At 36.9% G+C, this 16,331-nt stretch overlaps 1 protein-coding gene across 1 annotated transcript in view; it reads left to right on the top strand.

Moving 5' to 3' along the window:
• The first annotated feature begins 1,667 nt into the window (after nt 1-1,667).
• The window catches only part of MTTP (microsomal triglyceride transfer protein), a 45,561-nt gene continuing 30,897 nt past the window's right edge, over nt 1,668-16,331 (top strand). The window contains exons 1-4 of the mRNA XM_060012023.1: nt 1,668-1,819; nt 7,554-7,741; nt 9,213-9,356; nt 15,229-15,336. Of these exons, the coding sequence (XP_059868006.1) occupies nt 1,759-1,819; nt 7,554-7,741; nt 9,213-9,356; nt 15,229-15,336 (501 nt within the window). The 5' untranslated portion in view covers nt 1,668-1,758. The remainder of the gene's footprint in view (nt 1,820-7,553; nt 7,742-9,212; nt 9,357-15,228; nt 15,337-16,331) is intronic.

Consider the following 16,331-nt stretch of genomic DNA (forward strand, 5'->3'; position numbering starts at 1 on the left):
CACCTGACAATGAACGATCCTTTACCTGAATAGACATGTATCATGCACCACATAGTCTAACCACAAACATGTAGCTGTGAGCCTCAAATGGAAATACAAAGTTCTCATAAGATTCAAACTAGTCCTTAATTTAAATAAATAAGTATGTAAAGTTTAAGTGACTATAGTGGCTTCATGTCACTATGTATATAATGCAGAAATTGTGGGAATACATAGAAATCTATTCAAATGTAAAGCAATAAAACACTTTCACATTATCTTGTATTTATAATACCTACTATTCATAAAAACTTATATTCCTTCAACAGTTATTTTTCTAAGAATGGCCTTTTCTATTTACCCCAGGATAATATGTAAAGTGATTGTCATAACCAAATATTTTATTTTTATATAGGTATTTTAGTCATGATTTATATATAAAACATCATAGGAAATGAAGTTCTAATCTCAATAGATGATAAAGACAAACAATTTTTACATTTCAGTTCTTTATACAAAAATATATTTCGAGAGGAAATATGCTTAACTGTGAGATTTTTAAATTTTAGATTTCATTTTGTGGCCCTGTCTATAAAGCTGACTGTCTTTTACCTGGGTTGTCTAGAAGATTTAAGCTTAAGGTTAGGATTCTAGAAAAGGGTTTAGAGAGAGATGAGGGTAGATTTAGGAACCCATTTTATGCTTAAACACGGCCATAAGTATTTTCAAGTTCATTCCAAAAAGCCCTTCACCAGCACTTTATTCCTTCCTTTGCCAAAACATCCCCACGTGCCCCCCCAAACCACCTCATTTTAGTAGGTTTTATTCATATCAGGTTTCTCTTGCAGAAGTTTACAAGGACAGAGTTAGTTTAGTTAATGTGGCCTTAGCCATACTAGAGTATTCACTTTAGAGAAGTGTCGTAATTAATTTTCTGTAGCAAAAGTGTTAAGGGCTGGAATCCCCCCTCTGAGTTTCTTCCTAGAAATGGGATTCAGAAAGCACAGGGGACTCCATCCAGCCAGTCTGGGGACTCAGACAAATGTTTCCTGTCATAGATATAGCTAGAGGTCTACTATGATAAACTCAATTGCCTGCTAGTATGTTAATGGTAGACAATGCTGATTCACACATAAGGAGAACCATCTAGGTTTCGGAACTGAATGTTTTAGCTAACATTATTTTGAAGTGATTGGTGGTGGTACAAGTTAAAATTTTTAAATTTAAATTCTAAAATTCAGAGTGATTTTTAAAATAATAGCATACACATGGTATAAAAAAATTCAGATGACCATACAAGACAATAAAATCCAAATTTATCTGAGTTTGCAAATCCTCACCACCCTCCCACATAAAGTGGTAAATGTGAAGACAGGCATTTAATGTTATAGGCGTGATGATAATTATGTACTGAGCAGAAAAGTATCACCACCAGTTTTCCTTGAATGCCCCTCAGTACTTCTAAATTTATAGGATGGTAGACTGGTTTAGTTTAGCTCTCAAAAAGTGAAAATTTTATTGATTTTTCTTATTGAGTAAAAAATAAATAAAAAGAGTGAGAGACTGAAAACTACAGCCCACCTAAGTTTAATCATTAATAGTGAGCCCTTCTGTGAACTTAGTTCCTGATTTTGGAGTTTGGAATCTGACCTTTCCCCCAAAGATAACCATTATTGTTGCAGGTTCTGAGGAGGGTCACTCCTTCGCTGCCATTGGAAGAGTCCACTTCTCAGTGACTCCTAGCTGGGAACTGGATGCATTAGAGGGTAGCTAGTCAATATGATTCTTCTTGCTGTGCTTTTCCTCTGCTTCATTTCCTCATATTCAGCTTCTGTTAAAGGTAAGTTTTTGTTGCTTTCTGCTAAACTTTAATTTTAATCGTTGAGGGAGAAAAGTGTATGTGTGTGCGTGTGTGTGTAGTGAAAGAATTCCAAATTAAGCGATCTTCAAAACCATGTAACTTTGGAATGTTGGTGAAGGCATGACTGGGTTGGAATGAAAAGCAAATTCAAATTCCTACATAAAGAAAACAGAGGTTCCTTTTAGTTTCAGTCCCTCAGACTAGCATGCTTCTTGCTTCATTCTCTCATTCATGGTTTATTTTTAAAAGGGAGAAAAAAAGACGCCAACTATTGTTACCTGCTGCTGTTGGTCACTCAATGAATGCAGCTCCTTCATTTGAATTGTAAAAGTAGATTTAAAAAAAAAAGTTCTTAAATTTCCTTCTAGTTGCCTAGCAATGTGATATCAAGAAGAATTAGACCCAATGAAAAAGGCATTTGACTTGCCAAAGGATTATGAATGAAATGGTAAAGGCTGTATTTAATTCCATTACTATTCAGAAGTGATAGGACTATCAGAGTTGGTGAATTACAGAAAATAAAACTACATGACGTAGATTTAAGAAGTAACACTTATCTTTGGAAAAATAGCGTTGCTCATTATCGTTTCTATTTTAAGATAAAATTGATTAAAAAACACATGAATTGATAACTTTCAGAGCAAACATTTTGAGTAATGACTTTAAAAAGCTGTATGAAATGTATTAATATGGAATCTTGTTTTAAATCAGCTAGTTTATGCGCGCCTTGAATTTCTCAATGTTGCACCTGTAGAATCATCACTTTTTAGAATCTCTTAAGAGGACTCACTGTCAAAGCCAGTTGGCCTAAGAAAAGACTTAGCATGATAGGGTCCAATTTTAATAACTGTGTACTCTTAGTAAGTGATAAAAAGTAATTCACCTGTAAACTTTTAAAAGCCTTTTGGGATAACTATGGCTTTTTTTCATAAGGTAAAGTTTGTCTCAAGATTTTTTTGCACAGAAAATTTCCACATGAGGAAAAGAGACAATCTTTGCTATTGGAGCAATAAAAGAGTGGGGGGGGGGGGGGTTAAATTGTTTCACCTAAGCAAATCACACTTTAGGTTCTTGAACTAAAGATAATATATATATTTTTACCAGATTCTAAAATGTTCAGTATTTAAAGATATAGTCCTTACTTGGATGAAAAGAAATTTTAATGAGAAAAAAGTAAAGGTTTGTAAATTATATCTGACAGAGAATTGCTATATAGAGAGCTTACATTTTATTATCTGTCAAATAAACTGTTGAATATTGGAAATATGAATGATTCATACACCATGAGATCAAACCAATACCATGATTATTTTGAGAAAAATAATTGAGATATAGTAGTTATTGTGGGCTTCTCTTTTTTCCCCCCGTCCTACAAAGAGTACATTGGATAACTTGATGTTTTCAAATACATGCATTTTTAAAGATTTAAACACACACACACACACACACACACACACACACACACACAGAGCAATGACATACAGGGAAATATGACTTAGAACATTAACAGATAGCTACGGTTTTTTGTGTGTAACTTCAGTGGCAAATCCAGAATTTTAGAACCTGAAGCTTACGCAATTTAGGCTCCATCTTTGAGAAAAAAAAAACTACTTTTTTACAAAAATATCCTACTTTTGCAAATGTTACTGAAAAAAAGATATGGCATGTGTACACAACGCTAGGGTCCCCTTCCAGGATCTTGGAAGAAGCCTGGGTAAGTGAGGGCTCCAATGCTTAAGCATTATTAACATCATGATATAAGCTGCTTATGCCAAATACCATGAATAAAAAGTACAGGACTTGACAGCTCTCTCTTACCCAGATGGGGTAATTTTTTGTATTATAGTACCATGGTTTAATTATAGATTCCTTGCCCTTTGCAATGATTGACATTTAATAAGCGAACTACATGTGAAGAGTTTACTTTAAAATCAGGCCATTATAAATTTTGGGATGTTATGCATCACTTCAAAACTCATCTCAAATTTAGTTGTCAATGCAACTATTTAGCAAATCCCCAGATCTGGGTGGATGTTGAGAGAGGTTGGACCATAAAGAGGATGGAGGAGGGGTTTAGAATTAGAATGGAAAAGGGTCTGTTTAGAAGAGATATGCTGATATGCTGACTGAATGTTTGGAAGACTCAGGTTTTCCCTACTTTTTCTGAATCACATTTTGTAATGGTGGGTCCATTCTCAGTGCCTTCTTTGGGTTTTCTTTATAGTGCTTTTCCTTTTGATAACCTGCCCATACACTTCCTATTTAATCTTGTTACCTGAACTGTTCCTTCACTCCCAGTCTTTCTCTCAGTCCCTGGCCCTACCATGCTTTTCAGTTCATTCACAATAATCATCTTCCATATTTTCTCCCTTATCCTTCATCCTACTCGTTTACTTCCGGCCTTCTAGTCTTCTGTCGGATTCGTAAATCCCATTACCTATCTTCCTTATCACCAACGCAGGTCTCTTCAAGCCTCACCTTTATTAACTTGTCTCTATTTTGTCTTTTTGCTTAAGTCAATGAACTATTATATTGATCTAAGTTTAATTAAAGAATATTTGAAGATATTTCTTAAAAAGTTCAAAATTAAGAGTTTTGTTCCTTTTACATGACTAAAAGTTTCACTTGAAGGGGCACCTTGAAGAGGTACTGACTCCTTCTGGGGCTAAAATTGATTTCTCATTCAATCTACCATCAGTTCCAACTGCCATTCTGCGTACTCTACAGAGCAACACCTTAAGACAGAAATTTAGTCACCAGTATAAATGGGACATGCCCCCACTGCCCAGTATTGCCGGATCTCTGAATAACAGAAACAGAAATATCAATAATTATCAAAGAGGAAAGGATAAAAGGGACAACACTTCAGCACCGTCAGCACTTATTTAAACCATTTTAGGCTTTATCTCCTGTTGAAAGAGGTAGGAAAAAGTTCTAGGAGAACAAAGCCCAGTCTTTCCTGTGCTTTATCACTTCCAAATCATAGTCAGGAACTGATATATATTGTCGCTTTTCACATTCTTTTGACCAGTCAAGTAAAAGAAAAGAAAAAAAAAAAGAACAACATGATAGTTTGGAAAGCTTTGGAATTAAAGAGAGGCTACTTTACTGCAAAGTTTTCATAGCTGCTTTAATCAGAAGACACCTTCAGGTAGTCCACAAAACTTGAATTTTAGCATATTCCAACGTCAAATCCTGCATCATATCTGCTATGTTGGATTATATGTGGAGTCAGCTTGTTTCAGCTGCCATATACTGCTTATCTTTCAGACTTGCTGTGAGGATTAGATAAGACAACATGTATTTCCTTTTTGCCCTATGTGGAATTTGATAGGTGTCATAAAAAGAAGGCCTCTTTGACCAAAATATCTTCCTGGTCAGAAAGCCAGTGTTTGACCCTGCAGCAGTGTCCCCAGTTAACATGCAGAAGAGGTGGAGATCAGGGAGGCTAGAGGGAGTCCCAGGCTTCACCTCCTGCAAGGTTTCTCCTGACTCTGTCTGCCTTCTGTATCTCATACCTGAGGTTCTGCCTGACTTGGTGTTTGGACACAGCCTGTTTTTGTGTACACACTTGGAGACCCCCTCCTACACTTCCTTCTCCTGGCTTTTCTTGATTCCTATTAAACGCCCTATTCCCTTTCCTTGAAGGTTTGTCAGATCATGTATAACTTCACCACGCAAAACTCTCCAGTGGCTCCTCGTGTCACTCAACCAAATTCTAAATCTATGCAAATGTCCCCCCAGGTCTCCCAGCCACCCATGGGTACCTATTTGACCTCATCTCCTTCTGCTATGTCTTTCACTTAGCCAATCCCAGCCTCTTTGGCCTCCTTGCTGTTCCTCCATTACACCTGCATGAACTCTCCTCAGGGCCTTTGAACTTGTTACTCCCTCTGCGGAGGGGCGGGGGGTGGGTAGGGATGTGGGGAAGGAGGGAAGGGGGATGCTCTTTCCACAGATATCCATGTGGCTAGCCTAAAGTATTTGCCCAGAATATTACCTTCTCACAAAGCTCTTTCCCTTAACATCCCAGTTCCCTTTCCTGTTTCATTTTTCTTCATTAGCACTTCTAACATACTTTATAATTTGTTTATGTACTTGCTTTTTTAATTTTCCATCCCTTCCTCATTTAAAGGTAAACTCCACAAAGGTAGAAATTTTGTCTGCTTGTTAACTGGTATAGCTCCAGAGCCTAGAAAAGTGCCTACTACCCAGTAGGTGCTCAGTACATCCTTGTTGAATGAAAGAATGAATGAATGAATTCCTAGCTCACTCCCCAGGAATGGAAGAGTTCAACCTAAAGGTTTTATGTGTATAGTATAGGTAAGAGCATGGTCTCTAGATCCAGACAGGGTGTTAGAGGCTCCGCCACTGATTTCCTGGGTGATCTTGGGCAAATTGTATAATCTCTGTGTCCCTCGATTTCTTCATCTATAAAATCAGGCTAATAATAGTACCCACCCCATTAGGTTTTTGTGAAGATTTAATAAGTTAATGTGTATAAAACACTTAGAACAGTTTATTAGAGACAATGTATTTGACCTTTTTTTCCTCTGGGCAGTAGGCGCCACAGTAGGTGATAGAGACAGTAAATAGTAAAGACTTTTCAGAGGTTTTCTAATTTCTGGCTTTCCAAGTCATTTCACTTCCTTTCTCAGCTGCCTCACTTCTGTCCTAGTCATCTCAACCTCCTTTCCTGTCCCTCTCCCATGTGCATATGTCCTGAGGGAAAAAAAAGGTATGGTTCCCTATATAGTTAACTAGGCAATGCTACCCTGTTAGCACTGAGGAAAAATGTATACTGAAGTCGTTTTTTTTACTATCTCCTGCGAGCTATGGATAGAAAACATACAAAGACTTTGTATGACCATAAACTGCAAGTCATCTCTGGGAAAGACTTGATCCTACTCTTTTACATTTCTTTGGGTTAAGATAAACTGACTTGGAGAGTGTATGAACTCCTCCATATATCAATTTTTTTTGGTCATAATACTGACTTGTATACTATTTGACATTAACTTGTCCCTGCCAGATTAAAGCCTGTGCTAGGATTTTATGTAGGAAAACGTCGTTTTATTCAGGAATAGCTAATTTAAATTTATATACGTGTAGCCTTGAAATGTATATTCGTACTAAAAGTTTACTAATTAAATTAATAGGATAAAGTACATTAGAGGGATATTTAAATACTCAAAATATCCAATGTAAGGGACTGCTTTCTAACTACTAAAATTACTTTGGCTTTGATCTCTTGTATTTAAATGATATGTTAATAACAAATGTTTTTTATTAAATTATAAAGCAATCTCTGGCTGCATCTCTACTTGAAATCATATTCATTATACCTCAGTAAAGCTGGGGTGGGGGGCAGGGAAGAAATCATATTCATATAATTTAAAGCAATACAATGATATTTCTTTAAAAAATATTCTATAGTTCAACCAGGGCAATATTTAGATAATCTGATTACTGATTAAGAATACAAACTAAGGTTTTCTGAAATGGAAGCTTATTTCTTTGTTGTGGTTTTTGTTGTTGTTCAAGCCAATAATTTCAGCAGATGGAGAAGTAGAACCATGTTTCACTTAGCAAAAATTTACTTCCATTAGCAAACATAAGCTCCCACTGTGTACCACTGTGCTAGATAGCACAGACCCTGGCCTGATGGGTGCTTTGCAACTAAGACTTGACTTGTGTCACTATCTTTATGCAGGTCACACAACTGGTCTCTCATTAAATAATGACCGACTATACAAACTCACGTACTCCACTGAAGTTTTTCTTGATCGGGGCAAAGGAAACCTCCAAGACAGCGTGGGCTACCGAATTTCATCCAATGTGGATGTTATCTTACTGTGGAGGAGTCCTGATGGTGATGACGACCAACTGATCCAAATTATGGTGGGCATTTTCTACCAGACAGATGCAAAGATTAGATGTCAGCAGTCTTTGAGAAGTGTACCATTCAACAGCACTTGTCTGTACTCTTGGTCATATAGTCATTGAATTTTTTGTCCATCACTAAAATAAGTAGAGATACAGTTTTGAAGTTTTTGCTAACCAAAAGTGATCTGATCTTTCCAAATTGTTGAAGCAGGCAAATGAAGGTGTATACGGGTGAGTAACTGAAGTATGATGTCCAGTTCTATATGTCATACTAATAGGCACATTAGACTAGAATCCATTTGAAGTGTTCTGAAACTAAGGAGTCTAGAATCCATGTTATGTGTAAAGCAATCGAGACCACTCTAACTGAAGGAGATAAATTGTGACCTTCCAATTTTTCTGAGTTCCTTGATCCAACAGGTAAAATTACCAATGAGGGAGTAAACCTATTCTGCATTCTTCTTGAGGACAGAACGAGGTGCTCCCCTGAATGGCAGTGTTTGGTCAGTTATGATGCTTTAGATTTAAGTGTTGACAAAGAGATTCAAATTATATGGCCTCTGGGGCCTGTTCCTGTTTCAATATATGGTGAGTCCACATTTGCTTTTCAAGGACCTAAAGGCAATAGTTTCTCTAGTATAGTCAGTTCTCCTTCTACAAGTCAGTGTGAAACAGGTACACAGGACCAAGATTTGCTTCATTGTCACTGATAAGCAGTTACTGATATACTTTATAATGAGGTGTTACTGCAATACATTTATCAAGTGATCTTTGCTTCTTTGGTTGTCTCTAATAGCTGTGTGTGTTTTCCAAGTTGGATCAAAATTTTATCATCCACCTCACTAAGCCATTTCTCAATAGAACAGTATTTTGCAGAAAACATTCTGTACCTCTTTGTTCAGTAATCAGACTGTTCATTTTAATTTTGTATGTACAAATAAAGTACAGTGGGGCAGGGCTCCTTTCAAACAAATGGTACAGAAAGTGAAGAGAGCAGGCAGACAGCAGCAGTTCAAAATAAATGAAGAGAGTGACAATGACATAAAAGAGCTATCTTCTAGCCACAATTATTGTAGACTTGAAGTCACAGATTTCTTTTTTTTTTAATTTCTAAAAACTTTTACTGGAGTATAGTTGATTTACAATGTTGTATTAGTTTCAGGTGTACAGCAAAGTGAATCAGTTATACATATATCCACTCTTTAAAAAAAATTTTTTTCCCATATAGGCCATTACAGAGTATTAGGTAGAGTTGAAGTCACAGATTTCCTTGATGTCAGTATTTTTACCTAATTCAAAAACCTAATTTTTAATATCTTCTCCATTCTTTTAAAGTTGATAATTAGGTCCTATGAATCATGAATTGAGAATGACAGAAGAAATTATGGCCAACCCTGTTTATTGCTTTACCATTTTATTTTCTAGGAGACTCTGATGGAAACAGACATAGGAAGTTTTTCTAATAGGTTTCTTTCCATGATTTCAGATAAAAGATGTAAACGTCGAAAATGTGAATCAACAGAGAGGAGAGAAGAGCATTTTCAAGGGAAAAAAGCCATCCCAAATCATAAGAAAGGAAAACTTGGAAGCTCTACAAAGACCTGTGCTCCTTCATCTAGTCCATGGAAAGGTAAAAGTGATTCTTGGAGTTTCACATTGTTTTTTCCAACTTCATATTTTTCTCTCCTTCAGTAGATATTATTTTAGGTGATCATGGTGTTGCTGCTTTTATGGAAAATGGAATTTTTCAAGAACTAATAAACAGAAGTTGCAAATTAAATGTTTCAGAAGTAAATCAAGGCATTGGATTCACTTATATTTCCTAGCCATTTATGTTCCCTATTTTTATGAAAAATCTTTATATAGGAAGTATATGTTTATTGGTAAGAGGCATAATTAAAAGGTACATTCCTTATTAAATTAGGAAGAATTCAAAAGATATTGTAACACAATAGGTCATCAGAGATGATTGGATAAATTCAGGAAAGTAGACAAATTATGAGAATGAAATGATCTAACTTAGATAAGTGATATTAACTTGTCATAAGAAATCAATAAGTGGATTAAGTACAAAATTGAAGCTTTTGAAGGGGTATGGCATTTCTAAGATAGAGCTGATTCTTTAGAAAAACATTTAGATTATTTTATAGCTACGACTGAAAAGCATTTTATATGTTAAAGTAATGAATGAACACTATAATATACATTGGAAATTTGCTCTGAAAATTCTGTAACTGTGCATTTCTTACGGTTTGAGTCTAGTCTATTAAAATGGTCTTACTATGTTTGGAATTGAAAAGAAACTTTGATCTGTGAATGATCAAGTATTACATATGTGGGTTTATGAAAAGTACAGATGTTATACTGACATGTATAAGAACATATCAGTATAAGATGAAAGCTTACTTTTAGGAACTAAAGTAGAAAAACAGAAAGGGATCATTATAGTTAAAACTACAAATCTCTAAAATTTCTCTAGATCCAAAATTTCTAGATTCAAACTAAAAGTGAAAACAAATACTTTAAAATATAAATTTCAGACATGAAATATTTTGCTATTCATGATGCTCATTTTTAATAAAGTACTAAAAAGGGACTCACAAGAAGGATTATTATATCATCGCTCTCCTGTAACCAAACATGAATCACCATTTCAAGAATCCTTCTCTTCCTTCTCCACTTGTGAAAATACTTACCATGCTTCAGGCTTTGCTTGCAGACCCTTTCTTTTACAAAGTTCCCACCCTTCTAGCCAGCTGGAAATAACCACCCCTCTTCAGAACCCTCTTAGCACTTTATAGCTCACTCATGCCCCTCATTACTTTCCTTTTGGTCATTTGTGTTCATTGCTAGATTATGGGTCTTGGTGGAGAAAATTGCTGTTCCTCTTGATATTCCAGCCCTTCTACTCCCTTCCTCCCCAAAGCACCCAGAACCAAGCCTTGCACTGACCAACTTGGTGTTCTGAAAGCCTTTCCCAAACCCCATACTCCCCTGAGCTTATTTCTATCCAAGCATTTATCACACTGTATTGTAATTCTCTCTTTAGTTGTCTGCCATCCACATTCAGAGTAAGCTTCTCCTGGGTGGCAGTTGTGTCTTTATCTTGTATATTCAGCACCTTGTTCATAGTGGGAACTCAACAAATGTTCGTAAATTAAAGGAATGAACAAATAAGGTTATATGGGGCTAGAATGAGTCAGACTTTGAGGAAGTCTGTGCCTATTGTTGCTTAATAAAAGCTAAAACATACTTAGTGCTTAATGCCTGCACTGACTGAAGGCATTACATGAATTCTCTCTTTATCCTCATGACAGCCCTAGGAAGCAGGTGCTACTTTTTGGTCCTCTTGTAATAGATGGGGAAACCAAAGTTAAGAGAAGTAAAGAAACTTGCCTAAGGTCACACAACTGGCAAGTGGTGGAGCTGGGATTTAAAACAGGTTTCTGTGCTGGAAACCTCTATATTTTACTGTCTTTTCGAGCTGGAATGTACTTGGGGGAAAAAAAATGTCTGGCTGCCTTGTAGTCTTCTTTTTATTCTTCACTGTATCTATTAACTCACTTGATTTTCATATGGCACAACTATATTAACAACATGAAATACTGTTATTTTCATCTCTGGCCTTCCAATGTGGCAAGATGCTTGATTTATAAACTATTAATTGCATTTATAATCTTAACGACAAACCAATTATTTTATAGCCCCTTGGGTAGCGGTTGAGTACAAAGTCTTTTGTTACACATACAAAAGCACTCAGTGCCCTCCCTGTTCAAAGGCTGGGATGGAGCTGCCACATCATTATTTCAGTGACTCCAACATGCCATTTCTACAGGAGCTATTACTTGTGATGATTTACTGTAGCTACAAGTCAAAGTACATTGTGATATCTTTCAATTACACAATAAAGTACTTGTTGGAAAAAACATGACCCTGGAGACTAAGAAGCCACCTGGACTCTTTTAGCCACATCACTGTCAGAAAGATCATTATTTAAACTATCACTTCATTTTACTATGAGAGAAATTATGAAAGGGAAGACTGTACTGCTGTTTTCTCAAAGAGTATTTTCTATCCCAGGCTCAATTTAAGAAATTTCTGTGATTTCAAGGATACTCATCAGCATGTATTTTTGTCCTCCCAGAGCCCCCTGTTTTAAGCTCCCACATTTACATTGTAAAAGATATCTCATGGAAATACTTACATGCATATTTATTGCACATATTTTTTTTCCATGCCTACTTATCTCCCCTACTTAAATGTTTGGGTATGACTCTAATTTTATCTACAAATCATAGATGAAGTCAGAAATATGACAGTTTTCTGGTTAAGACTGACATGCAAAAGATGCCTCAATTTACAGTGTTGAATGCTAATCCAATTAACTAGAATATTACCAGACTTCTGTTTCTGGTTTTTGCTCAGTATTGATTACATTAATCATGTGGCTGCCGAGTCTGTCCCTTGTTTTGTGCTGTTCCTAGACATTGATTTGCTCTCTGAATCTGGCAGTGTGGCTCCTGTACACACACGGAACCTCCAAAGGATATGTGGCGCCTTGGAAACCTTCTAATTCTTTATATATTTCTTCACTTGTCTGTCTTCCAATGTACCATTTCTTAGCTATGCTCTGTCTTAGATACATATGAAAGAGACATAGCTTCTGCTAAGTAGACCAGATAAAATGACTAATCTCTGTTTGCTGAGATCCTTTTTGTTTATTTTTGCTCTTTGACCAGTTAATGAAAATTTGTTTTCTCTTATTCTTAACGAATGTGTAAATTAAGGGAATGTATAGAAGTAATTTTTTCCTAAGGAAAAGAAATGTATAATCCCTACTGATTCCAAGGGGAGATTGGCCCTCAAAATTATCCCAGAAGAGGCACTGAGTCTCCTTTCCCACAACCCACCCTTCTCCCTCTATGTTTAGTTTCCTTGGGTTCAACTCTTAGTTTGTGACTAGTATACGATGCTGCCGGTCTCTGGCAGTTTGGGAGACTGTGAATTTAGATAAGAGTCCTGTGCTGTTGGATGTTCAGAGCTCATTTCAGAACTGAATGAAGTAATCAGCTTTATGGCCTGAATATAATAAAACTTACTTAGTTCCTGTTGTGAAATAATGAATTTAAGATTATTGTTGTGTCAGCCGTGTGGATTAAACTTCCAAGTTCTGATATTTTATTATTATTTTCTGAATTATCAAACCCTACTCGATTCTAACAGTTTTGACATTTAGCTAATATGGATACCAGTGCTGTCTTCACTTTGGATCTCATTGCTCTGCACTAAAGGAAGAGAATTTAGGCCCCAAATGTAGCAGGCAGACAAAGGGAAAAGGGACTTGTCCACTTCTCTAGTTCTAGGGAAACAATAAAAGCTAATAGAAGGAATGAAAACAATTTTTTCTGTCTCACAGTTTATGTTGCTCAGCCTTCCAGGAAAAAATTCAGCATACCATTTTCTTAGGTATCTAGCAGTCAAGATCAAAAGAAGTAGGAGTAACAGGAGAGCATTTAACCTTATGCATAGTCTAAAGATTAAATTTGAGACCTGGGTTTCCTGAAATTTTAGGTGAAACTTTATAAATAGTTCAGGCATATTTTGTAGCTTGGAAGCAAAGTGAGGATACTGATGATAGTACAAGCATTTTTCCCACTTAATGGCTCCTCTCACTTTCTGAAGTATTTAAGGCTCAGACCAAAAAAGTCACAGGCCTTAGGCATGTGCGTATTGCTACCAGTAAGCCCTTCTGACTGTGTATGGGCTCAAGCGATCTGGTTGTAAAGCTCTACTAGTCCTGATATTTGCAGATTCCATACTCCCAAATATTTGAAAAGAAATTTACACTATAATTCCTAAAAGGAAAGAAGACCTAGTTTACAAAATAGAACATCAGAAACTCAGCCTTGGTTCTGAGAAATTGCCAGTGATTTGTTTGAGAATATGATGCCATGGATTTTCAGACACTGAGATCACTATTCCAGTTCCTTTTTAAGCTGGACAAACACAATTCCAACATTTATAGGTTCATCCACTGTAATGACTAAAATTGTTTGCCAGATAAAGTACCTAATAAATCTATCACTAGGCAGAGTATATGTAGAAAATAAAAATAGAAAACTTGAGGCACTTGTTAGGATAATTCAGGCAAAGTATTTTCTTCTTCTAAGGGATGAGGAAGTTTTCATGTACACTAAATTGTTCAGATTGGTATTAATTGAATTTATTGCATAATGACTGAGCTTTCAGTTTTACTTGAGAAGTCATGGTTCGCTTTAAAGAGAAGTAGGAAGGCATTCAGAATATTTCTGGTAGAAATGCCAGCTATAATTATCATAGACCTTGGGAATTTTTACAGGGAAGCTATGTCCAACCTCTCCATTTCTAAATCATGTGACATGTTTGGAGTCAAAACAGAGTAAAAAATGACAGCCTACTTTCCAGAAAATGCTTTGTATTTTTATCCTTGTTTCCTAAACATGAGCTAAATGTTCAAAATGGTATGAGACATCGTTATTACCTCTGTGCCTATAAATCTCAAGGATGAAACAAAGCTAAGATAAGCCATTTACTAGTGCAGCCAAATCACACTCACCTTCCTCATTCCAACCTCTTTTTCCCACCTTCTGAAGAGAAACTCAAAGCAGCACGTGGGGCAGGCCATGCAGTGTTAGCACCCTAAACCTCAAGTCTTCCAACCTTGTATGTCTCCTTATACCCAAGGCCAACATGAATGCTATGGAGGGCAGAACATCAATCCTGTGGAATTTTTTTTTTTTTTTTTTTTTTTGCGGTACGCGGGCCTCTCACTGCTGTGGCCTCTCCCATTGCGGAGCACAGGCTCCGGACGCGCAGGCTCAGCAGCCATGGCTCACGGGCCCAGCCGCTCCGCGGCATGTGGGATCTTCCCGGACTGGGGCACGAACCTGCGTCGCCTGCATCGGCAGGCGGACTCTCAACCACCGCGCCACCAGGGAAGCCCAATCCTGTGGAATTTTGACCATGGGCATTTTGGCCACGTGTGGGCCCATATCATAGCCCTTAGAGGCTGTGCTGCCTCAGGAGTCTCAAGCATGGGGATTGCCATTCTCTTCCAAGAATCTATTTCTTTGATGTTATTTTAAACCTTGGTTAGTTTTTGTTTCAAGCAGAATCACAGGTAGAGAATACATTGACATGTTTGAAGAGAATGTTCCTGATTTCTCTTCCTTGGGCAATCCTTGTTTTCACAGAAATCCCACCCCGTATCGGTGCTCTCTTTCCTTCCCTATGTTACGCTCATCATATTTAGAGCCTTCATTAAAAGTCTCCTGAAATGTCGTATTTGGACAGTCTAGCTTCTTAGAAATGTAAAAAAAGAAGTCCCAGCTTTGGACTAACAGATCTCTTTCTCCCAGAATTGATAGGGGGTGAGAATCTAACCTTCTCTGCTATTTATTTAACCAAATCTGGTAAATGATGCATTTTTGCTCTATTTATGTTTGTCCTTTTTTTTTGCCTAGGTCAAAGAGTTCTACTCCTATCAAAATGAACCAATAGCCATAGAAAATCTCAAGAGAGGCCTGGCTAGTCTATTTCAGATGCAGTTAAGCTCTGGAACTACCAATGAGGTACTTACTAATATTATTAAGGATCCAGAAACGTATTTGTCAATAAAGTTACCAAAATTGTTTAGATGGGTTTCTATCTGCAGAAATTCAGTAAAAAAAAAAAGTTACTGCTATGGTAATGCTTAGAAAAGATGACTTGGGTGGTTATCTCATTTACATACGAAACGAATTGCCGTTTACCCCAATTTGTATTTGAATACAAGGTAGAGGGAATTAGAATAAGTCATACTAAAGAGACCTATAGAATGACGGAATGATAGAGATGCAAAAAACCTTGGAGAATATTCCAGTGGTATCACCGTGCATCACTATCCCACGGGGAGCTTATTAAAAATATAGATTCCCTGGATTCACTACAGAGATTCTGATTAAGGAGATTAGCATCTATATTTTAACAGTTTCTCAGCTAATGTAGACGCATTGTCAGTTGGAGGAACCACCGGTCTATACAAACCCTCCTCATTTTATAGATGAAGAAACCGAGGTTGAACTAGGGAAGTTGAGTGACTCCTTCAGTACCATACTTGGAGTCAAAAGCAAAGCTGAGTCCAAGTTTTCTTGTCTGAATTCAGCCAGTCCATCAGTGGGTGAGAAAATCTGATGGCAAGGCTGGGCCGAGGGAATGCTGGTTAGCTTTCTAGAATGAAGACTGGGGGTGGTGCTTGTAGAGGCCAGAGGGAAGACTCAGAGATGCTAAACTGAGTCTGTACTGAGACACATTTGCCTACATTCAAACTGTTGATGTGACTTATAATGAGTTGAATTAATCCCACAGGTTTTTAAGGATTTCGAATCATACTCAGCTCATCAAAGCATGTGAGCGCACGCATGCGAACATGCACACATACACACAGCCTACATGCAGCATTAAAAGTCAATTCCCCTTGCCACATAATTACCCACTTACGAGAGGTTTTGATTATGACCAGGCCATTTGTCCAGTTCCTATTAGACATTAGAGAGAAGTAGGAAATCCTTTATTATTCCTGGGGCAA

This window comes from Delphinus delphis, chromosome 5, assembly GCF_949987515.2.
Source record: "Delphinus delphis chromosome 5, mDelDel1.2, whole genome shotgun sequence".
NCBI lineage: Eukaryota > Metazoa > Chordata > Mammalia > Artiodactyla > Delphinidae > Delphinus > Delphinus delphis.